This window comes from Megascapheus bottae, chromosome 25 (genome assembly GCF_031878675.1).
Source record: "Megascapheus bottae isolate mThoBot1 chromosome 25, mThoBot2.hap1, whole genome shotgun sequence".
Classification (NCBI taxonomy): Eukaryota; Metazoa; Chordata; class Mammalia; order Rodentia; family Geomyidae; genus Megascapheus; species Megascapheus bottae.
Window position 1 is genome coordinate 7,399,116 of NC_143533.1, and position 25,131 is coordinate 7,424,246.

The 25,131-nt window shown below is 41.8% G+C and overlaps 1 protein-coding gene across 5 annotated transcripts in view; it reads right to left on the bottom strand.

The window, feature by feature from the left end:
* The window catches only part of Map2k5 (mitogen-activated protein kinase kinase 5), a 255,818-nt gene extending 231,324 nt beyond the window's left edge, over positions 1-24,494 (bottom strand). For 2 of the 5 annotated variants that reach the window (XM_090358124.1, XM_090358122.1), the window contains exons 1-3: positions 23,919-24,493; positions 15,702-15,750; positions 3,740-3,807 (exon numbers count right to left, since the gene is read on the bottom strand). In XM_090358124.1, coding sequence (XP_090214250.1) covers positions 3,740-3,807; positions 15,702-15,750; positions 23,919-24,053 — 252 coding nt within the window. In that variant the 5' untranslated portion in view covers positions 24,054-24,493. Of the gene's footprint in view, positions 1-3,739; positions 3,808-15,701; positions 15,751-23,918 lie in introns of all 5 variants that reach the window. The other 3 variants (XM_090358127.1, XM_090358126.1, XM_090358123.1) reach the window with 3 other exon arrangements.
* Between the last annotated feature and the right edge of the window lie 637 nt (positions 24,495-25,131).

Here is a 25,131-nt window from a genome sequence, read left to right on the forward strand (position 1 = left end):
TTATTATAGCACTCATAAAATTAACAGCCTTAGGCTGCTAGACATTTAAATAATTGATAAGTTTTCAATTAAAAAGGCAACATTTTCAAGTCTAATACAAAAATCTGTTTAAATTACTGATAAAAACTTAATACTTGTGTTGGCCCAAAGCCAACAGAAAAATGCTTACATTCATGGAGAGAAGTAATTCTGTAAGCTTCAACTTAAATGTTGCATGTTTAAATTTCTATTCAGCCTTATCTAGGAGGTTTAGTTCTTAACTAAATCAATTGAAAAGAATTATCAAAAGTAAAACTACTTGTACATTGGCCTGTCCATATAAAGCTTTTTAACCACTTACAGTGTGACTTTCAAATGTATGTAGTTCCTCGTGAAAATCTAAACTGTTTTATAGTTTTTATAATAAAAATGTAGCCTTCTATCAGTATCTTCCCTCAGTTATTATATCATATCTTGGAATTAAAACTTTTTCAGTCAAATAAACCTAAACAAAATAAATACCAATGCAAATAAGGCACCAATCATGAGGTCAACCAAAAATCCATTGTAAAATTAGATCCACTGGTTCTCTACAACAAAACTGGGCCCCAAAAGGATTTCCAGCTATAAAAGCCAAAGACAGATCAAGTGACAATTGACCAATCTTGGCTGTGCTTTTTGTGACCTGCTCTTTACTTTTTAAATGTCTAAGAGCCTACTAAACAAAAGGTATGTGATAGCATACAAAAGAGAAAAAGGAAATCCATTTAAGTTGTAAATGACTTAAAATATCTTCTATCTCAGAGATAGTTTCATTGGCACTATAAAATATCTTGCCAAAAATACTCAGTACCAGAAAAGCACAGCTCTATCTTAAGTTAAAATCTGAGGAGAGGGAAATCAGGTTCCCACCTATAAAATTTTGATGGTGAATTAATGAGGGAAAAAAAAAAAAACTGCACCCAATCAACCAATCCAGTGTCAATCCACAAAAAAAGGGGGGGCAAGGGCTGGGAGTGTGGCCTAGTGGTAGAGTGCTTGCCTAGCATGCACAAAGACCTGGGTTCAATTCCTCTGCACCCATATACATAGAAAAAGCCAAAAGTGGTGCTCTGGTTCAATTGTTAGAGTGCTAGTCTTGAGAAAGCCTAACAGCTGTGCTCAGGCCCTGGGCTCAAAGGGACTGGCGAAAAAAAAAAAAAAGTGTTTATCCACAGCAAAATAAAAAAATATAATAATGTCATGGGTTTTACATAAAACTAACTTTACAGAAATGGTCATCACTGTTTTGAGATTATGCCCTGAGTATTGTTTTCCTTTTTAAATTACTATTTTTATTTTTCTTTGTTAATAAATATAGGTAATAGACACTTTATTAATTTACTTATTTTCTCAATGTGTCTATATAACACAATTAAAAGTTGTCCTGCATATGTCTATCCTCCAATCTAAGAATAAAAACCTGATTCACACATGAAATCTAAACATTTGATTGCATGAGTCAGATGATGTCTTTTCAGATAAAAATCGCCTCTGAAGAAATCTGGGGAACTTTTAAGGTTAAAGACATTTGGTGTAAGGTTACAAAATCTCTAATATTTTCTACAACAACAAAAAGATATTGTACTTTAAAAAGCCAAAATTATAAGTAATACATGCTACATATATCCTATTATATGAATGGAAGGCATTCAAATTTAATTATAATAAAAACATAAAAAGTTTGCAGTTAGGAATTGGCAAAGTAAGTGAGAAAGGTATGAGTGGAAACAGTTAAAGAACACAGGCATTGGAAGAGTAAGGAAGGCAGAATGTAAATTCTGTATTTCCAAACCAGCTCTAGAACTGGATGTCAGATCTCTTAAACATTCCTTCTTCTTTAAAAACAAACAAAAAACAAGGGGATCTGGGAATGTGGCTTAGTGAGAGAGTGCTTGCCTGGCATGCATGAAGTCCTGAGTTCAATTCCTCAGTATCACATAAACAAAAAAAAGCCAGAAGTGGCACGTAACTTAAGTGGTGGAGTGCTAGCCTTGAACAAAAGAAACTAAGGGACAGTGCCTAGGTCCTGAGTTCAAGCACAGGGCTGGCAAAATAAATAAATACCTTGTAGTGGATATTAAAGCCATGAAGGAAAAGAAATACCTCAAGCATTAGTGTACACAGCACATACTCAGAAATGGAAGTGGTTACTATCATCAGTATGTTCATATTCGGTACTGTTGTTCCAAAAGCACACTGTAAGATCTTCTGAAAAAGTGCACGTCTTTTATGTGTGGGTACGCTTGCTGACCACACATGAAATTATACTGCTGTCAAATCTCTGCCATGGACTTACATGACAACACTAGAACCCATCTGTGTGTATGTTCTCTAAATATAAGCATGGCCCATTCTCAAGAGGGCTAGCCAATCCATCAATACTAGTGCTAGACCTTTCCAAAGACAATCCTACTGTGCCTTTCAAGTACTGATGAGCTCAGCTCTAAATTCTCAGTGCACAAAGACTCCCACATCAGTTAATGGAAAGTCAATGGGAAATTGACTTTTCCTACTCTGTGTTGGTTGGAATACAACGCTCTGTTAATCATGCCATCCTTCTTGTTCTCTTTCCTCCTACCCTAAATTAAAACTATTGGCGGAAACCCACACAGATAGTTTACAGTTTCCATTACAATGAAACAAGGTCCTGTTTGAAGCTGAAGTCAATCAAAAACATACAACCTAATGGTAGACTACAATTCCAATCTCCAGGAAAAGCAACATCCCATTCCAACATTTTTACCAAAGTATCACTTTGCATATGAATAGGACTTTTAACTTTTCAGAGAGGGCTTTCTCATCTATTATCCTATTTGATCATTACAATGACCCTGTGCCCAGAAAGGACAAGTATTATTACCCACAATTGATAGATGAGGGAACTTCAGACTTGAAAGGTTAAGTGATTTGCCTAAGGCCAGGAAACCAGAGCGAAGACAAGGCCTCCTACTTCTGTTCCAATGCTCTTTCTACCAGACCACCAGAAAAGGTTTTGTTAACAGATTACAAAATATTTTATAAAATAAAACTTGAAAGGAAAGCTCAAATCTGGGTTTAGGCAAGCTGTGTCTCTTCATTTCCATTAATTTTTCAAGAAATATTAAACCTTCAAAAATTTATCTTTTCTTTTTTACTTCAGTTCCACACAAACATTAATGCAAATTTTCACTGAAATTTGAAATACAAAAGAAAGTTCCAGGATATATTCAAATCACTTTGATTCAGGAAGTAACCCTGTTGTTCATTCAGGGTGTGGGCTTGAGGACCGACAGTGCATAAAATAACAGTACATCTTTAAATCCTGTATCCATATTATGCCTGCAGCTACATTATTGCTATAGTCTGGAAGGGTGAAAGAGATCTCCAGTCAAAAGTAGATTTTGAAAAATTTTTTAGAGCCCAGGGGTTCATTTTTAATGAGCCGTTACTTTAAGTACTGCATAAAAAATACAGGAAATTGATAGTCCATTTAGTCTGCACCATACCTAATGCAAAAGTCATTAAGATGCATTATTCTTAATGTTCATGATATGATCAGTAAGTCTCTTTTGAAAAGAATGCCCTTAACTTTCACATAAAGAATTTTTGAAAACCTTATCTGTTTCATACAGAAATGGTATAGCAAGTGTGATTTACTTACATATCTTACCAGTGCCCAAGAAACAGCATCCTCAATTACATTACCATCTGATAATAGTCCTCATTTGTAAGTACTTACATATGACAGCATAGCCTTCATTTCTTCATCACTTCTTACTGTAATTCTATCCCCATCTTCATCTTCGTCTGTTTTTAAAAGAAATATAACACAGTGGTGAGATATACAATTTTCTTTCTTTTTTTTTTTTTTTTGTGGGTCATGGAGCTTGAACTCTGGGCCTGGGTGCTGTCCCAGCTTTTCAGCTCAAGGCTACTGCCCTACCCATGAAGCCACAGCCCCACACTTCCCCTTTTCTAGTCATTAGTTGGAGATAAGAGACTCAAGGTCTTTAGTTCCTGGGCTGGCTTTGAACCTCAATCCTCCGATCTTAGCATCTTGAGTAGCTAGGATTATAGGCGTGAACCATTGAGCTCTGCAAGATCTGCATTTTTTATATACAAAAAACAGACTGTACATGAACTTAATACAACTGTTTTTTTTTCACAACTTTATATCTAAACCCTCAACACCCTATTTTTGGGAGTCTATTGGGATTACTATTGTTTTGCTTTGTTTCTTGTACCAATCCTGGGACTGGAACTAGGGTCTAAGCATTTATACTCTAGGCAAGTGCTCTACCACTTGAGCCACAGCTCCACTTCCAGCTTTTTGGTTGGACTATACAGCTTACAGGATAAGCTGAAAAAAACAAAACCTACTTCACAATGAAATGGGGAAAGGGATCTACAAAATAAGGAGGTAAGAAAGACAAAATAATGAGGAAATAAGGACAATACAAAATCTCTGGCTTCACAACCTCAAACAGAAAGGAGCCACAACAATCATATATAACCTACCAACTTCTTGCTATTTAATAAGGCTAACCTCTGTAATGAAGAAGGTAGCTATGACAGAACCCAATATGGCAGACATAGGCTGACCTGCCATCTTCTTGTAGCATGCCTATATCACATGCTCTGTTATTTCCTGCCTAATAAATTTTTCTATCTTTATATCTTGTCTGAATTTATCTCTTACCAGACAAGAGGACCAAGATTATTTGGCTGCCCTAAACCTCCTCTTCCCCAGAAGTCAGAGATAAAGTATGTCTTTTAATGACTTGGCTTCAGTACTGTTTGATCTCTCAGTCAGAACCCTACCTAACCTCCCTTTATTTCTATACTTTTCCTCTTTCCCAAGCAATGTATATCAGTGCAACATGATGATAGTGGCTAATTGGTGTGCTTGTGATTTGTGCTTTATATGTAAGAATGCCTTAAGAATCACCTACAATCCTATGATGTAGACACCATCATCATGGTCATGATCATGATTCTAAGTAATAATTTTACAGACTCAGAAGTCTTGACAGAAGACCCTAGGGCCAGCAGGTGCCTGTGGCTCACACCTAAATCCTAGCTATTCAGGAGGCTGCGATATGACGACCACAGTTTGTTTGTTTTGCCTGAGCCAAAAAAAAAAAAAAAGTCCATGAGACTCTTATCTCCAATGAACCACCAGAAAACTGGAAGTGGAGCTGTGGCTCAATATGGTAAAGTGTCAGCCTTGAGCAAAAGAGCTCAGAGACAGCACCCAAGCCCAGAGTTCAAGCCCCATGACCAACAACAATGAAAAAGATTCTAGGGCCTAGTGCACTGTTACCTTGAAAAGCAACTCTACCAGGAGTCTCCCCATCTACCATCATATTAGCAATCTCTTTCCAAACAGTTCCTTTTTATTAAAACCGTTATTCATACTATTTTAGAATACCTTTACAGTCTTAGGACCAGATTAAAAAGGCTTTACAATCAGATTTGAGTGTCACAAAGAAAGCCACATCCAGAAACAATGTGCTTATTTCAATGCCTCTTCAATCTAAGTAGTTGAAAAAAATCTCTTCCAAAACTGCTTTAAGAAACTGAAGATAGACCACATGAAAATATCAGATCCCTTTTTTAACCCACATGGAATTGTTGGCCTAATAACTCACCCACACTAACTACTAGTCTGGAGTCAAAATAACTTCTGACTATTTCTACTTATGTAGTTTACTGCTTCATCCCTCTAAAGATAAAGATTTGTCAAGAGTATCAGTATTTGACAGTTTATGTGACAGACTCTAAACAACCAGTCGAAAGATAAATACCAAAAACATCTTAGAAGTTCTTAAAGCCAACTGTGGGCAGAGACGAAACAAAAACCTTGGAAAGGGCCAGACTATCTCCATTTGAAGCAATCACTAATCATCAGTATTTATTTGTTGTGTACTCTTTCTTAAGGGGGGAGAGGTTCTTGAGCTCTTTAGTTCAAGGGTAGGGCAGTAGGCTACCACCCTATCCTTGAGCCAAGCCCCACTTCCCGTTTTTTAGAGGTTAATTGGAGATGAGAGTCTCTTGGCTTTGTAGTGCCTGGGCTGGCTTTGATCCTCGGATCTCAGCCTCTGAAGTAGCTAGGATTACAGGCGTGAGCCTCCTAGCCTGGCTTTTCTGTGTACTCTTCAGCACATAATTGCTGATCTGATCAAGTGCTGACAATATGCTGATCTCAGCCCAGTGAATGAAGTATTCTCCAGAAGAAATATACAGGCATGAGATGCTCAGGAAATACAAGGAGAGTCAGTCAACACACACACCCCTCTACCACACATCTGCAGGCCTGCTCTCCCGTCCAGTTCTGAAAATGTCCCCTTGCTTGGTGACCAGGCCATGGTGACCCCAGGAGGCAGTTTATGCTCTTTTCTTCTCTCAACTGGCCTGAGGCCAGGCAAAAAGCTATACTACTTTTTCCCCCTCAATAACCAATAGCAATCTGAAAACATGAGAAAAACAGTACTCCTCAGACCCCAATCAATGACCAAGCCCACAGGCTGTCGTCCCAAAGCATTCATTTCTGGATCCTGCAGGATCCTGGCTCACTCCTCCAGGGCCATTCTGGTTATAAAAACAGATGAAAGGATTTCCTATGAAGGTTCTAGAAACTAACAAATGCAAGGTTAAGATGAAAGTTTTCTCAAGACAGGAGACAAAGAAAAAAGAAGAAAACAGTACAAAATAATGTTATATACTACTACATATGAAAATGCTTTGTATTTTTGCTTTAAATTCTGTTCCAGCCTGGACAGAGTAGCTGTTTTTGTAGATCTCATTTCTGCACCAGAGCTGGCTAAGCAGTTGATACTTCTGTTCAAATTTCATTAAACACACTAGCTCAATAAGGAACCACTGGCATGGATGGGGAGAAGCTTAGGGATCAGTAAAGTGAGAAAAAAAGTCTTTCTATAATACTAAAGGGAAGGCATATACTTCATAACTATCAAGACATGAGAAGGGGAAGAAGTAAGGGAGAAAAGGAAACAGGGAGAGAATGAGATAGAAAAAGGGAGAGACAGAGAAAGAGAAAGAGAGAGAGAGACACAGACACAGACAGACAGACAGACAGACAGAGAGACACACATACACACACACACACTGAGGAAGTTAGTTCTGAGAGCCACCCTTAAGTAACTAAGGAAACAACAAATTTTTCCAGAATTCTAGGCTTCTGTGAAATCTCTTTAAGGATCTTTTTCAGAGGAGGCAGTTATTCCTTGCAAAGCAGTTCCAGAAAAAAGCAGCCATGAAACCATACCAAAACACTGCTACAAACAAACAGAAAAGCTTTGGTTGTGACCTAGTGGTCAAGTGCTGGCACTGGCCCATAACAGGTTGGCTCTAAGACAAGATTTGTCAAAAGATGAAAGAAGCATTCCAATAAAGCTTGGAGATAAAACCTGGCTTGCTTGACATGGAAACTAGCAGCTCTTAGAGATTAATAGAAGACCCAATTTTAGGTAGGTCTTGGTTCTCCTGGGGGGCTGCCTTTCACACTTTAATATCTGTTGCTTTTAATAAAGAATAAAATTCCTGCTCTTGTCAAAGAGAAGGATAGGTTGGAAAAAAAATACCAACCTATGAGAAGACTTAGGGGTTCTGATCAATAAAGCAAAATCTAACCTGCCTCTGACCACCTGATAGCAGCCCAAGCCCAAACTATTCACCTCTGTATTTAGCTTGAGAAAGGCAAGTGACAGGAATGAGAAATGAGGAAGAGTGAAGAAACAACATATGCCAAGCAATTTAGTGTGCCAGGATCCTAAAATATCTTGGTAAACAAAAAGACAAATACAAACAGTCCATCAGCAAACACTGTTATTCACCTTGCAAACTGGGTTAGCTACTAAAACAATTACACTAGCTGAAACAATAAATCCTTAAAACTTCCTAAATTGGCCCAAAGACTTTCAAAGACATGACTATGTCAGTGAAGAACACCAGAAAGTAACAGTACTAAGCAGAAAGTAGAAAAATAACTTGAACTTTCTGACTTATACATGAAGTTCTTTGCCATCTGACCAAAAAAGCATTACTGGATATAACCAAGAAGAGTGGGGGCTAGATCTGACACAATGGTTCGCAATGAGAACTCCAGGCTTCTCTAGTTGCCTGAAGCACCATAATATGATTTTCCAGCACATTAGGGAAGCAAAAGTAGAACCAGAAAGTCTATGTACTGGCAGGATTTTGTTAATGTCACTTAAAATGGAGGAAAAAATCCTAGCAAGACACCAAATAGAGTGCAGCAGATGGTAAACAAATATTATGAAGCAATCTTCACAAAATCTGCAGTGTGTCACAAATATACAAAATGGCAGAGTTTGGGAAAAGAGAATCATAACAGGCCATATGTTGTGAGCAGTTTTATTTGAAGCAACATGCAATCGAAAAGACAAACCTAGAAGAGGAACAGAAAGGTCCGACAAAGGAATGGCAGCCTCAAGTGGGGGTGGTCACAACAGCCCACCATACCACAGCAGGCGCTGGGAAGCCCTCAGCAAAAAGCACCCAAAGCATGGCAGACACTCCCAATGACTTTGGAGAAAAGCAATCTTCTCCTACATCAAGCAACATAAACTGAAGGCAATATATTATATGTCATTTGTCACACTCCTTCTGTGCCAGGTGGAAATCAATTAGAACTACAGAAAAGGCATTTTATCCAGGCAAAAGGAAAGAAATGAAAACTTAAATGTAGAGCTTAGAAAGGTATAAACAGGAAATTACAAAAGAATGTCAAGTTTAGAGACTCCTCTGGGGGATTCTGCTGATCTGGGTGGAACGGGTTCTATAGCCGCACCTTTATTTCCCTGAGTTGTCTCACAGCTCCAAGCCCTCTTCTTTCTGAATATATCCTTGTTTCTTTATTTTTTTTTTTGTTTTGTTTTTCACTACTGATAAAAGTGCCTGCTGGGCCGGGAGTTTGGCCTAGTGGTAGAGTGCTTGCCTAGCATGCACGAAGACCCAGGTTCAATTCCTTGGTACCACATACATAGAAAAAAACCGGAAGTGGTGCCGAGGCTCAAGTGGTAGAGCTCTAGCCTTGGGAAAGTCCAAGGACAGTGCTCAGGCCCTGAGCTAAAGCCCAGGACTGGCAAAAAAAAAAAAAAAAAAAAAAAAAAAAAGAGGAAAAGTGCCTACTGTGTGACAGGTAATAGTCACAGTGAAAAGAAAAACACTGACTGAAGCTGCTCACAGAGCTTACACTGAATGAAGGAGGTTAGACAATGGGCCATGCAGGTCTCTGGGAAAGAATATTTTGAGCAAAGGAAGAGCTAATTAGTAAATAACAATGCTAGCCTGTTCCAAAAATCAAGAGGAAGCCAAAATAGTAAAACAAAACAAGAGATAGGGAAATACATAGACAGACTCATAGAAGTAACTGTGGGCTAGGGTTGGGGTAGATTTGAAATCATAAGAGATCGAGGCATGTGAAGGACTTGGCTTTTAATTCTGAGTGAAATGGAAGTCACTGGGGCTTTAAGTGTCTTGATCCCATTTAATATTTAAGATTACCATGGCTGCTCTGTGGAAAGACTCTTTACCAAAGACAAAGGTAGAAAAGGGTAAGGAGTTAGGAAGACAAGAAATTTTGTTTTGTTTCGTTTTGTTTTGTTTCTGTGCCGGTACTGGGGATTGGACTTGGGGCCTGCCACTCTTCCTTGGCTTTTTCACTCAAGAATGGCAATCTTCAACCCAAACCAAATCTCCATTTCTAGCTTTTTTGCTAGTTAATCGGAGAGCAGAGTCTAAGGATTTTTTAGCCCATATCAGCTTTGAATTGCAGTCCTTAAATCTCAGCCTTCTGAGTAGCAAGAATTACAGGCATGAGCCACAGGCATCCAACAATGTTTTGGGTTTTGTCCTTTTGGGGGCTTTTTGTTGTTTTTGTTTTTGTTTTTAAGAGGAGTCTGTGTTGCCCAGACTGGCTTTAAGCTCCTGGATTCAAATAATCCTCCTGGTGTGTCCCACCAGCACACCTCGCCAAGCCGAAATTGGGGGAAGTCATCCTATGCTAGATCTACTCTTAAGATAGAGCCGACTGAGATTGTTAATGAATAGGATATATAGAAGGCTAGTTTGTAGAACTTCATTTCTTCAGCCATCCATGCATTCCAGAAACACACAGAGTCTATTAGGTGCCAAGGACTGTGACAGGACTTCTAGGGATTCAAAAATGAGCAGCACTGTCCTCTGACCTCCAGAAACTAGTCTACTACTTCATTAAAGAGCTCTTGATTGTTATACAAATTAGCAGGACTATTAATAAGAAATTACTCGTAAGACTAAACAGTTTAGATTTTTTACACCAATGACACTCAGATCAGAATTTCAATAAATAGTATTTCTGTTCAGACTGCTTCATATCCCAGGATTGTGTGTGCACATACAGATACACCACCAGCACTTAGGCCTCAACTTGCTCAGCTTTTTCTGTTCCCCGCACTATTATTTGAGCTACACTTCTAGTTCTGGGATGTTTGCTGATTCATTGGATATAAGAATCCCACAGATTTTTCTGCCCATGCTGGCTTGGAACTGAGATCCCCACATTTCAGCCCTCTAATTAGCTAGGATTTGAAGCACCCAGCTCATAATTAACTGCTATATGTTAATTTTTTAGATTAAATATAGATTTACTGTGAATTACAATCTAATCATCAAGTTACATATTCAACAGTTCAAGAAAATGAAGCTCATTTTTTCCAAATATCTTAGGACTTGACTTACACCAAACTACTGCTACTGAACTTGGCCCTGCTAGTTAGACATTGAGTTTCTGCTATAAGCATCATTCCAATACTAAACTCTAAAAACTTAAATCTTAAGCCATTGCAATTTTCTCTGAAAAGGGAATTTATGCTCAATTTTCAAAGAAGATATGATGATAGTCAGGTACCAGTGGCTTATCTATAATCCTAGCTACTTGAGTGGCTGAGATTGTGAGGAATGGAAGTTCCAGGCAAGCCTAGACAGAAAAAGAGACCACTTCTCAATAAGAAGATGGACATGATGACACATTCCTATTATTCCAGCTACCTGGTAACAACGTAGGTGAAAAATGCCCATACAAGCACTGAAGCAGAAAGTGAAACCCTATCAGGAAAATACCAGGAGAAAATAAAGGCTGGAAGCAAGACTCAGTAGTTAGAACTCAACAAGCAAGCAGAAGGATAGGAGTTCAAACTCCAGTACTGAGGGGGACAGGGGAAGAGAGAAGATACGATGTGTTGATTTAAAGATTAATATTCAGGAACTGGGAGTTTGGCCTAGTAGTTAAGAGTGCTTGCCTAGCATGCACAAAGACTAGGGTTTGATTCCTTGGTACCACATACATAGAAAAAGCTGGAAGTGGCACAAAAAATAAAGATTAATATTCCAAATGAAAAAATTAGCTTCCAAAAACTTGTAACAACTAAAAGGATTCAATAAGAAAGGACACTGGTGGCTCATGCCTTTAATCCTAGACACTCAGGAAGCAAAGATCACAATTCAAAGACAGCCCAGGCAGGAAAAGATGTGTGACACTTTTCTCCAATTAACCAGCAGAAAATTGGAAGTGGAGCTGTGGCTTTAAGTGGTAGAATACTAGCTAAAGGGCTAGTACTCTTCAAGCACCACAACTAACAAAACCTGAAAAATGTGAATACTGAAATCCTACTGTCACAGAAAAGTTTAAGTCAGCACCTGTCTACGTAGACTTAAATGCATCATTCAAGTTGCAGTGAGATTTTACTGTCTAACACCACAAGTCATTCATGGGGCATGGTTGATTTTATCACCAGATGTGTGGCTGTATTCATTAATCTGTTAAGAAACTGTGAAAGTCTGGCCTCACAGCATACATGGGGCCCCCACATGCCAACATACAGGGCTTTTTTTTTTTATGGCTATGGAATTTGGCCTCATCTCAAATATTCTCACATCTGGGAAATGACAAATTATTCGATAACTGGCATGGAGTCAACTCTACATCTGCCTGAGAAACAAAGTTGGATCCCCACCTGACTGCATTCATCAAATAAACTGAGAATGATACAAACAACAACAACAAAAAAATCCTTCTGATATTTCCAGTAAAATACATGCATTTCCTAGTAAAAATTTTAGGAAAAAACTATGATACTTACAAATATATTTATTAACAACATAACCAATATGTGTATTTTTATATAAAAGGAAAAGGAACACACAATGAATTGGGGTTTTTGTTTGTTTTTCCCAAATCTAGGAAGGTAGAAGACCGTGTGTGTGTGTGTGCGCGCGTGCGCGTGTGTGTGTGTGTGTGTGTGTGTGTGTGTGTGTGTGTGTGTGTGTGTGTGTGTGTGTGTGTGTGTGTGTGTGTGGAGTATGCTGGTCATGGGGCTTGAACTCAAGAGGCTGAGCACTGTCCCTGAGCTTATTTACTCAAGGCTAGTACTCCAGCACTTGAGCCACAGCTTTACTTTTAGCTTTACTTTTGGTTGTTAATTAGAGGTAAGAATCTCACTGACTTTCCTGCCCAGCCTGGCTTCAAATCACAATACTCACATCTCAGTCTCTTCAGTAGTTAGAATTATACGTGTAAGCCACCTGCACCCAGCCAAAAGATCTTTTTCAAATATGACAAAACAAGAATTCATAAAGAAAAATATAAGGAGTTTGCCTATATAAAAACTTTTAAACTCTATGAGGGAAAAAAGATAATAAAACACCGAAATAAACTGAGGAGAATACAACTAAATAATATGTATACCATATAAGACAAAGAGCCAGCCAGGTGTTGTGGCTCACATCTGTAACCCTTGCTACTCAGGAGACTGCGATCTGAGGTTTGCTGTTCAAAGCCAGCCCAGGTACTAAAGTCCATGAGACTCTCAACTCCAATTAACCACTAGAAAACCAGAAGTGGTGCTGTGGCTCAAGGGGTAGGGCGGTAGCCTTGTGCTAAAGAGCTCAAGGATAGCACCCAGGCCACAGTTCAAACCCCAGGACTGGGGTGGGGGTGGGAGGGTATAAACAGGACAAAGAGCCAATGTTCTGTTTTTGGAAAGCACTTAAATCAATTAGAAAAAGACAAATAACTAATAGAAAATTGGACAAAGTCAACAAAAAATAGTTCATAGATATTAAAGGAACATAAAACAATAACATAATTTTTTTTCATCTATCTGACAGTAACTAAAAAGTTTGCTAACGCTAAGAGAATTGGTTTGGATATTGAGAACTTGATGTGTCTAGGGTAGTATAAAGTAGTTCTATCCTTGGAGCAAAAACACAGTGACAGCACTGAATATAAAGCATGAACAATTGTCTCAGTAATTCCAACCCCTAGGAATCTGCCCTCTAAGATAAAACAAATAAAACTTGGACAATATTTTTCTAATACAAAAAGTTGGTTCCTCCACATATTAAAAAAGTAAATAATAGCCATAAAATGAAGTATTACATATGCAAGAGAATGAAGTTGATGTGTGTACACCATTGTGGGAGAAAGAAGTCTAATAAATGCTAGTAAGCAGAAAATCTGTGAAGATAGAAAGCTGTTGAGTAACAGGCAACAGGAATGTAGAAAGCTAGAGTGTGAGTAGTCTACATGATTAAAAGTAGTGTAGAGGACTGTGAAAAATACCAAGGTGAAACTACTTTGAATAACATTCTTTTCAAAAAATGACAGGAATGTACAACTAGTGGGAAGGGGAGAGCAAATGGACAGGATGTAGACTGAATATGTTCAAAATTCTTTCTGTATCTAAGTGAAATCCAACAGTGGGGCCTGTTGAGGTTAGTTTGAGAAGTGATAAAGAGATACAGGACTGTGACAGAAGAGATGAGTCTAATCAAGACACATTATTTGTGTACATGAACCTGTCAAAATGAAACCTCCCTTTCCAATTAATGCTATGTGCAAATAAAAGTCAGGGCAAGGAAAATACATGCAGTATATAATGTGCTTTATATATGAAGAAAACATAACATGTTGAAGAAACTGCTGATAATGATACCAGAGTTAACAAGAGGGGGCTTTTATTTTTTGTTTTATTTCTATGCTGCCTTAATTGTTTAGGCATTATACAGCCAAACACTAGCTATTAAAAATTTTTTTTTTTTTTTTTGCCAGTCCTGGGCTTGAGCTCAGGGCTTGAGCACTGTCCTTGGACTTTCTCAAGGCTGGAGCTCTACCACTTGAGCCTCAGCACCACTTCTGGCTTTTTGCTATGTATGTGGGGTACCGAGGAATCGAACCCGGGTCTTCATGCATGCTAGGCAAGCACTTTAACCACTAAGCCAAACTCCCGGCCCCCTAAAATAATTTTTTTAAAAAGCTGTTTCACTTGTGCTCTCCTTGTGAGAAAGAAGAGACCTACAAAAGGAGGAAAAACAGCTGGGTCCATCATTCCCCAAAGATGAGGGGGGACGCCCGGGCCTCCTTCTCTCCCCCAGCTCGACCTCTCACGGAAATCAGAAAGTACAACACTACTTCAGACCCTCTGCCCACTCAGGACAATAGTACAGGAATTGAATTTAGGACCTGAATTGTTCATCACCTACTCATCCCCTGCCCAAGCATGTGCATCCCAGCCTAGGATTTCGAGTCTATAATGGAAAGTCCATGATAGCCAAGCACAAAAAGATTAAGGGCTCATGGTACTTTGTCTGTGTCTTTTAATTTTTTATTCTTTTTCCTTTAACTGGTATAGAGCTGGGCATCGTAGTACAAGACTGTAGGCCCATCACTTGGGAGGCTCTTTTGAGTCTAGGAGTTTAAGACCTGGGCAATGTTGTGAGACCCATCCCTACCAGGAGAGAAGAGACATACAGAAAGTATGCTATCACATGGTGGGTGGGGGGAGAAACACAAGTATTTCTACATGGAAATCTTGGTTTTCATCTTTAAAACATAGCAATAAGCCAGGTGGCTCATAACTGTAATCTTACCTTCTCAGGAAGCTGAGACCTGAGGATTGCAATTGGAAGCCAGCCTGGGCAGAAAAGTTCCCATATGTCTCTTGTCTCCAATAAACTCCTCAAAAAAGATGGAAGTAGGGCTATGGCTCAAGTAGTAGAGTGCTAGTCTTAAGTACAGAGGCTCACAGGCAGTGCCCAGGCCCTGAGCTCAAGCCCCCAGACAAACCAAAAAGAAAAAAAGACTGGAACCAAAGCCCAGAACTTTGCCTGCCTGGCTTGTGTCAAAGCCGGTTTAGAAGCCAATGTTAATGTAGAAAGAAAGGACTTAACATATTAGGTACTCCAATCTTCACCTAGCAGTCCCACCAAGCCCCACTAAAACAGAATTATTCCATTAACACTCACATAATAGCTCCACTATGCTTTAAAGCAGCAAAGGATTACAATCTTAATTAATAATCATTGGCCTACAGGTAGTACACACAGTTCATTTTGTCCTACAATATTATTACAGTGAGAAGCAAGAGCAGATAAAGGTCATGTTGGTAATTAAAGCTATATTGTAGAAATATGTACATCCAAGATATGATTAAATAAGAAAATATTACTCAGTTCAGTATCGTCATTAAACTTGCATTAATTTATAAATATTTAAATATACCATATGATGATCATAAATAATCTGTTTTTGTCAGTTTATAAAGTTAATATAACCCATAAACCATGAGAAATATCACTGCAGAGAGAAATAGTCAAGAAAGTATATAAGCCAGACTTACATTCAAATGCTGTAGTTGTTGCTTCAGGCAGAACCTGGCCTATCACATCCTAAACAAAGAAAGCATAAAGAAACACAGTAAGTCATCTTCCTTATTGCTAACATATGGTAAATCCTACAGGAAATATGAGAACCTGGGAAAGATGTTTGAAATGTTGGCATAAGCCATGTAAACATTAACTCATAATCAGTTTGTTTTGAATTTAATAAATCATTTGGATTTGTTAGTATTTGATACTGGGAATACAGTTACTGATGTTGAATAAATTAATTGAATATAAAAGTACAGATTTAGTAAGGCTAAATGCAAGCCTAATATCTCTCTCTCTCTCTCTCTCTCTTTCTCCTCTCTCCCTCCCTTTCCCTTCCTCTTTCCCCCCTCTCCCTCCCTCTCTCCTCTCTCCCTCCCTTTCCCTTCCTCTTTCCCCCCTCTCCCTCCCTCTCTCCCCTCTCCCTCTCTCCCCCCTCCCTCCCCTCCCTCCCTCCCTCCCCCCCCCCCCCTCTCTCTCTCTCTCTCTCTCTCTCTCTCTCTCTCTCTCTCTCTCTCTCTCTCTCTCTCTCTCTCTCGTTTCTTTTGCTCAAGGCTAACACTCTGCCACTTGAGCCACAACACCACTTCTGGCTTTGTCTGTATATGTGGTACTGAGGAATTGAACTCAGGGCTTCATGCATGCTAGGCAAGCACTCTCCCACTAAGCCACATTCCCAGATCCCCTTGTTTTTTGTTTGTTTGTTTGTTTGTTTCATTTTTAATGAAGAAAGTGTGTTTAAGAGACCTAACATACCCAGTTCTAGAGCTGCCACATTCTCACCCCTGTAAGTCCCAACTTTAAATCCCAATTCCAAAGAAAAAAGTCTTTAGCAACCTTCATTAGACTGTATTAACAACCATCTTTTATCTTCAGTCCATCAGCACATACAACTATACACTATGTATTTATTTTTTAATGGTCTCTTGATTGGGAGACCACAAGTTAAAGAAAAGGGGCTTGAGTATCACACCACCCTAGGTTTGAATCTCTGCTCTGTACTTATTAGAGATATGACTCACTTTTTTTAAAGTCACTTAACCTCTCTGAGCCTCAATCTAACTATTCTCCAGAATAGACTTCATCAAAGATGACAGAAAATCTAAATAATATAATGAACATAAGCCTGGAACCTGGTACATGGTCACACACATCGTTGTTCCTGATCTGCAAGGAACATGGTGATCTGCACAATGACACAGCCTAGAAAGTTACATTTAATACCACCTATTCCTATCAACCTTTGTTTTTTTAAGTCCATCAGGGGCTTAAACTCTAGGCCTAGTCTTGACTCAAGACTAGCTGTCTACCACTTGAGCCATAGTGCCACTTCTGGTTTTCTGTTGGTTCATTAAAGATAAGAGTCTCACAGTTTTTTTGTGCCCAGGCTGGCTTTGAACTGAGATCCTCAGATCTCAGCCTCCTGAGTAGCTAGGGTTACAGCCTGGCTTCAACCTTTACTCTTTTTTTTATTAAGGCTAGCACTGGGGTTTGAATTCAGGGCCTGGTAACTGTTTCTTGGTTTCTTTGCTCATGGTTGGTACTCTACCACTTGAGTTACAGCTTCGCCTCTAGCTTTTCTGTAGTTAACTGGAGATAAGAGTCTCAGATGCATGCTTGGACTAGCTCTGAACCACAGCCCTCAGATTTCAGTCTCCTAACTAGCAAGGAATACAGGATGAACCACTGGAGCCCAGTTTTAACCTTTACCCTTAGGCAATGGCAAACATAATGAAAATGAAATAAAACAATATAATCTGCCAAAAAAGCAAAAGCATATATATAATCTGATAGCAATGTGTAAATGAATCTATAAAGTTGAAACACTCAAGCAATAGTCTCCAAAGCTAAGTTCTAGAAAGTGATTCTCCATCCTGTCCAGTCCCACCGGAATGGCCTGCAAACCTCCCTTCTCTCAGGAGCTCAGCCACAAGGTTCCCCCCCCACCACCCCGGGCCACTTCACTACAGTTGGCATCATGCAACCAGCTGACAAAGCTGCTCACAGCTCCGGTGCTTCTCAACAGGGAGCCCACAGCCCTCTGAAGCAGGACACTTAGCAGAGTGGGATCTGCAACTTCCCTGGAAAGGCAATTCTTCAGCTCTGCTACAGTGGCAATTTGCATAATAGTCTTGACTCTGCAGTGTTTTTCCCCCCTTTTCTAAAATAAATTTGTACATATAAAATTGATTAAGGAACACTATCTCAGCCAGTCCTTGCTGATTAGAGCCAAATAGGGATAAGTTCTTTTGAGTCTACTATTGGTGAATGAAATATCAACTTTGTGGAGTATCTGGTCAAAGATTTTAGGACTAGAAAATTCTACATAAAGGGAGAAAGTATTTCTTGACAGGGAGCTGTAGATGAGAGTCCAATAAAGTGACAGGCATCCAGTCTAAAGCAGAAGAGCGCAGACTACAGCCAGACTGCTAGAGCAGTCTCACCCAAAACCAAAGAGCCTCTCTGCTTCAGGCTCCCTATATAGAAAACAAGATCACAGCTTTACCTACCTCATAGGACCAGTGAGTTAATATTTATAAAGGGTTTAGAAGAGTGTGTCCAGTACATAGCAAATGCCTTATTAATGTCTGTTAAATGAAAGAAATCACTGATCACTGGAACATCACAAAGCTACCTTCATTATAACACCTTTAAATTCAGAACCCAACAATTAGTGCAGGACAATCCTTTCATAGTATTTACTGGAGACCTTTTGCAGCCATTAGAGAAGAGAAAAGGAGAAAAGGAAGGACAGTACTAAATCTAACCCTCTTAAGTCCAAGTTATCACTGGGTACTTTCCAGGGAGTTCAAATCACTCTGACAACCAATCCTGAGTTGTGAACGGAGCTCTACAGAATTAATAACTAACAAGTCATGTTAATGCTGGTCCTGAAGCTTGAACTTAGGGCTCAGGTGCTGTCCCTAAGCTTTGGTGCACAAGGCTAGCACTCTACCACTTGAGCCATAGCTCCATAATTGGCTGATTTGAAGGGTTTATGTGGGGTGGGGGGAGATAAGTGGAGATAAGAGTCACAAACTTTCCTGCCCTAGCTGGCTCTTTTTTTTTTTTTTCCTGTCGGTCACTTTAAATTAATATATTTTAATGGTGATCACTTCTTGGTCACTTCTCCTTCCTTTCAATAAATAAAACAGCTAATAGGCTGAAAATAAAACAGAGCAGCTAAGACATGTGCCATTGACTCACACCTGTAATCCTAGCTACTAAGGAGTCTAAGACCTAGAAGGTAAAGGTTCAAGGCCAAACTTGGCAGAAAAGCCCATGAAACTCCATTTCTAACTAAGCAGCAAAAAGCCAGGCTGGAGATGTAGTTCAAGTGGTGGAGTACCAGCAGTGAGCAAACAAGTACAAGACCTCAAGTTCAAGCCCCAGTACCAGAAGGAGTTGACAGGAGGGGGGAACTGAGCATTTATAATAGCCTGCTTCTTTTTTCGTGTGTGTGTGTGTGTGTGTGTGTGTGTGTGTGTGTGTATGTGTGTGTGTTTATTGTAAAGGTGACTTACAGAGGGTTACAGTTACATAAATAAGGAAATGAATACAATTCTTGTTGAACATTCTTACCCCTCCTTTGTTTTCTCCCACTATCCCTCTCCATCTAGTTTGCTTCTTAAATAGCTATAGGAAAATAAAACTTTGCTCTTGATTTCAGGAAGATTTACTCTGGTTGCCAAGATAAAGACTGACAATAAAACACATTTCTGGTAACGATAAAAAGCCAGACTAAATGCATTAACAGCAAATAGTTTGATTCATAAGGAATGGAAAGCATAGGCTCAGTGTAGACAGAAATTTCAAATGGGGGAAATCAAAGCTGAAGCCTCAGGACAAGACAGCAAGAGAAGAGAAGAAGGCTGGACATTTTCACCCACCACACTCTAATCCAACCTAATCCTGGACTGGTTCCTTAGAGGTAGGGAATGTCTCTGGGGAGGATCAATGCAGAAAGCTGAAAAACACATACAGCAGATACCCCAAAGGTCTATCCCCACAGGGATCAGGCAACCCTTCTTCCTCCTTCACACTGCAGCCAGTTCCTGGCCCCAAAGAGCCCAAATGAATTCTCCAGGGTCTCCTAGCTGCTAGGTAAAGAGTGACTAGGATCAGGCACGGTTGTTCATGTCTTTAATCCTAGCTACTCAGAAAACTTGTGAGACTCTTACCTCCAATTAGCCACCAAAATTTGGAAGTGGAACTCTAGCTCAAGTGACAGAGCACCAGCTTTGAGCAAAAAAGGTTAAGGGTCAGTACACAAGCCCTGAGTTCAAGCCCCAGAATCAGCACAAAAAATAAAAAAGTGACTGAGGTCAAAGATATTCAGTTACTCTAGACTCAGCAAGTTTTAACCCCTACTTCTAGCTTGTATTGGTTCTGCCAAAAACATGCTCGTTTTTCCCCCAGTCCAAGCTCTGGCCTCCCTCTTTCTGAAAACAAGGTGGGAGAGGCACCTTAGAGGAAAGATCTTCCAAGTACTGCATAGCTTTAAAGTCAGACCCTGACATTCCTCTGGGATTTGGGGGTTTTCGGAGCCTGAGCTTGATGAAGAGATAAGGAGATCAAGATCTTGATGGCCTGAAATTTCACTTGAAGAACTTACCCTGAAGAAGCCCTGCAAGTCTGCACAGCACCCCACTTCCATGAGCCTTTCCCAGCCGACCTTCCTGACAGATGTGCTCCAGCTGCACTTACCCTAGCAAAGTGTGCAGATGGTGTGTCTAGCTCTGGTAGTGAGGTAACTGGAGCACTGCCTCCTTTAGGCCAGTTAACTCAGAGCCAGAACAATCTGAAACTAACCAACAGCAGAGGACGAGGCAGGAATGGTGAATTACACGCCTGTAATCCCAGCCATGTGGGAAAGAGAAAGAAGGACAGCAAATTCAAGGCTTGCCTGGACAAAATTACCAAGACCTAGCCTCAAAAATACGATACAATTTTTTAAAAAGGCTGGGGGCCTACCTCAAGAGGTAAAGCCTAACATGGTGGAATCCTACTTCAAAACCAATACTAAGAGGAAAAAATCCAAAAGCAGCTGAAAACCAAAGGCCCTGCTGACATTCTAGTGACAACAGTTCCAGAGAGAACTCTCATGTGTCAGATTGATCCAAGTGCCCTCCACATATCAAGCTCAGGCAGTCCTCAGAACTCCATGAGATAGACACCCAATTTAATCCTTCCCCCTTTTGGGGGGGGAGGGGGAAGGAAGGGGGGGAGGGGGGAGGAAGGGGGAACTGAAATTAAAAAATAAAAAAGATTTGTCCACATGGTAAGACTTTCAGTTTAAATTCAATTAGTCTATGTGAATTAATGCACCTTCTATCTGGCAAATATCATGTAACCCTTTTATTAATTACAATAAAAAATACTTTAAAAAAATAATAAATTCAATTAGTCTAAGGGCCAGGAGTGTGGCCTAGTGGTAGAGTGCTTGCCTAGCATGCACAAAGACTGGGGTTCAATTCCTCAATACCACATACATAGAAAAAGCTAGAAATGGTGCTGTAGTTCAAGTGGTAGAGCTCTAGCCTTGAGAAAGCCCAAGGACAGTGCTCAGGTCCTGAGTTCAAGCCTCAGGACTGGCGTATGTGTGCACGAGTGCACACATACACACACACATGCACGCACGCACAAACACACACACATGCACAAAATGAAGTCTAGGGCCAAAGCCTGTGCTGTTAGGCACCCTTGTGTACTAAAAATAATACTGTTGGTTGTTCCAAATGTCAAGTAAGAGAAAACTCATCATATTCATCTTCAACACTTCACATAATCTTCACAAGTCTTGAGGCAGGTATCAGAGACCCTACTTTGCAAATGAAGAAACTGAGGCCCAGAGAAGTAGAGTGACTTGCCTTGTGCCCAGAATGACTGATAATTAAACCCAAATGCCTTGACTCAAAACATAGCATCTTGTTCAAAGAGACTACCATAGCACACATTTTCTTTTATTCTCCCTCATTACATAAATGTGCCAGGATCCCACAAACAGCAGCAAAGGGGAAAAAGAGGCTTTCCAACCCCTCTAGAAGTTCACCTTCTAGAGAAACCAAAGCAAAGTATCACAATCAAAAGCATACTTTTACTCGCATGTGCCCTCAAAGCTGCAGGAAAAAGAGAGGTGTCCACTCAATATAACACAAACTCAGAATTTGCTTCCTTCTGGTGGAAGGTAGTGAAATAAAGGAGAGGGCACAGTGGCAAATAGTAGAACACTCAGAAGTGCAGACAGGTGCTCTATGGACCCAGGACACAGGATGTTCACAGGCATGTGGTGAGGGAGGAAAAGGGTACCAAGCAGACGGCTCCAGGCAGGATGACCCTAGAGGACCATGCATGAGAGGGCCTTCTAGGCAGGGAGGACAATGTAGGAAGAAATCTGACTGCAGAAAAAAGGAACACTTTGATGTACAGGGCTGGAGGCTGCTGGCTCTCAACAGCCGCCACACTCCTGGCGAACTGAAAGCCTACATGGTCACTAACATCTAGAGCTTCAAAATGAAGTTAAAAAACCAAACTTGTATTAAGCAACCCAAGACAACAAAAACAAAAATCACAGGACAAGCTGAACACTGGTGGTTCTATAAAACTACATACTCAGCAGGCTGAGATCTGAAGAGCACACAGTTCAAAGCCGGCCCAAGCAGAAAAGTTTGTGAGAGGTTAGTTCCCATCACCCAACCAAAAGCCAGAAGTAGAGGTGTGGCTGGTACTCACCAGTGCTGAGTGAAAAACCCAAGGAAGAGCAACAAGGCCTGTATTCCAGCTCCAGTACTGGCACAAGGAAAGAAAGGAAAAGGAAAGAGAGAGAGAGAGAGAGAGAGAGAGAGAGAGAGAGAGAGAGAGAGAGAGAGAGAGAGAGAGAGAGAGAGAGGGAGAGAGAGGGAGAAGGAAGGAAAGAGGAAGGGAAGGAGGGAGGAAGGAAGGAGGGAAGGAAAGAGGAAGGGAAGGAGGGAAGGAAGGGAGGGAGGGAAAGAAGGAAGGAGGGGGAAGGAAGAAGAGGGAGGAAGGGAGAGAAGGGAGAAAAAGAAGGGAAGGAAGGGAAAGAAGGGAAGAAGGGACAGTGGGAAGGAAGAAGAGAGAGAAAGAAAGAGGGGAGGAAGAAGGGAAGGAAGGAGAAAAGGATGCACATATTTTCCAAAGCTGCCACTCAGCCCCCTTCGTATCTTGCAGGTAAGGGCCTCCATTGTACATCTATCTCTTGCAACAAGAAACATCTCTTCTAGGCATGAGCATTTCAACCTTCCAATGTTATTCTGTACCTAAAATGGGCACCACATAACTCTATCTACAGCAAATGAGGACTGCAAAGATGTAAGGGGGCTGCAACATGAAGGGAAAAAAATATACAGTAAGAAATTTGAGTAAGGAAGTTTGAAGGAGGCACCAGTGGCTCATGTCTATTACTCTAGAGGCTGGGAAGACAAATTCAAGAGACTCTTTACCCAGAAAAAAGCCAGATGTAGACCTGTGGCTTCAATGACAGAATGCCAGCCTTGAGAAAACAAACCAACAAAACCTATGCAAGAACACCAGAGCCCTGACTTCAACACCCATACTAGCACACAAAAAAATAAAATAAAATAAAATAAAAATTCAGGCAGTACCTGCCTGCAAAAAAGAATACAGGAGCTAAAGAACAAGACACCAACAGTTACACCTGACTCTAACATTCCCTTCCCTTCTGAGTGTTCCGAAGGATCAATTCTTAAGATTCGCAGGTTCCTTCTAGAGTCTCTGAAACTTGGTTGCTGTTGTCCAAGAAGAGGTCACGTGTGGCGGTTTTCCTTCTTCTTCCCCTCAGGATGGTTAAAACGCTGCCTACGTCAGTGACATGTTTACGTCTGTTCACACATGGCGAGCTGAAGCTGTCTCGGGTCTCTTTCTCCAGCAGGTCGCCCAGGTCAGAGGAAGTTGAAAAGCACATCTGGAGGGGAGCCGGGGGCAGTGGCGCCCCGGAGCCCCGGATGCTCGTCTGCTGCGCGCGGGTTTCCTGAGGACGGGGGCTCGGCGCGTCTTATCTGTCACCCCCAGGGCCCGGCACCCAGCGCCAGGTTTCAGTAGATGAAGAAAGGCGGGACGGGAGACGGCCCTGCCGGCACCCCCGGCAGCCCGGCCGCCAGCGCTCGAGGGCCCCCGCTCCCACGCGCCCTGCGGCCAGCTCCGACACTCACCAGCACGTCCCTGAACAGCAGCTGCGGCCCGGCGTGCACCGTCCAGTCCACCGCGCCGCTATTGGGGATCTTGATGCGAATCACCAGCACCTGGCTCTCCATGGCACCGAAGCGGCCGAGGGCCCGCCACCGCATCCCAGGGGAGAGGAGCTCACATCCTGAGGCGGGGGGGGGGGGCACCCACGGGGCCCTGCTCACGACGGGCTCCACGGGGGGCGGGCGGGCCCGGAGCCGACACCTCAGGGGAACCCGCGGAGGCCGGGGGCGAGCGGCGCTCCGCAGGCCCGCCGGGCGCGAGCGGAGGCGCGGCAGCAGGTGTCCGGCCCTCCTCAGGGGCTCGCCGACCGGAAGGGGTCCCGGGCCGCCCCGCTCCCGGGAAGGCCGACGCGACCACGGCAGCAGGGGTCGGGGGTGGGAAACGGAGTCCCCGCTCCGCCCCACCTGGAGCCGGAGGGCGCGGGGCGGACCGACTCAGGGCTGCCCACCCGGAACGCGAGCCCCCGAGCCGGTAAGAGCGGCGTGAGGAGGAGGAGGAGGAAGGTGGCGGCGGCGGCACACTGTTACTCCGGAACCAAAACGCGCGGCGCCGGAACCCCGGGAACCGACCAGCGGGGACCCGCCTCCCTGGGCGCCATGTTGGAAGCGGGCAGCGAAGGCGTGTGGCCACGCCCCTAAGAGGGCGGGGTCGAGACACGCCCCCCAAGGGGGCGGGGCCGAGCCTGCCCGCCGAGCCGGAGGACCCGAGTTTGAGCCGGGCCGTGGTGCCTAACCTATTACATGTATTTTCAACTAAATTGCACGTTAGACAATCAGATGGCAAAGTCGCTGCACACGGTGGTATTTTTGTTTGTCATATAGGTGGGGTTTTGTTGTTTTGTGCCGGTACTGCGACTTGAACTCAGGTCTCCACTGACTTCCTTAAGCTTTTTCACTCTACCGCTTGAGTGACATCTCCACTTCTTGCAGGTTCATTGGAGTTAAGAGCTTCGGGGACTTCCCTGCCAAGGCTGGATTCGAACCACAGTCCCCAAGAGATCGGCCCCGTGAATAAGTAGGGATACAGACACATCCTTGGTGGTTGTTACTTCATGTCTTAACGTGTGTAACCTGTGGCCCATATAGAAGGTTGTTTACAAGTGGCAGTTTGTAAGTTGGTCCATTATCCGTTTCTAACGAGGGTACCCACATCAGCATTACCTCTGGGGACTGATTT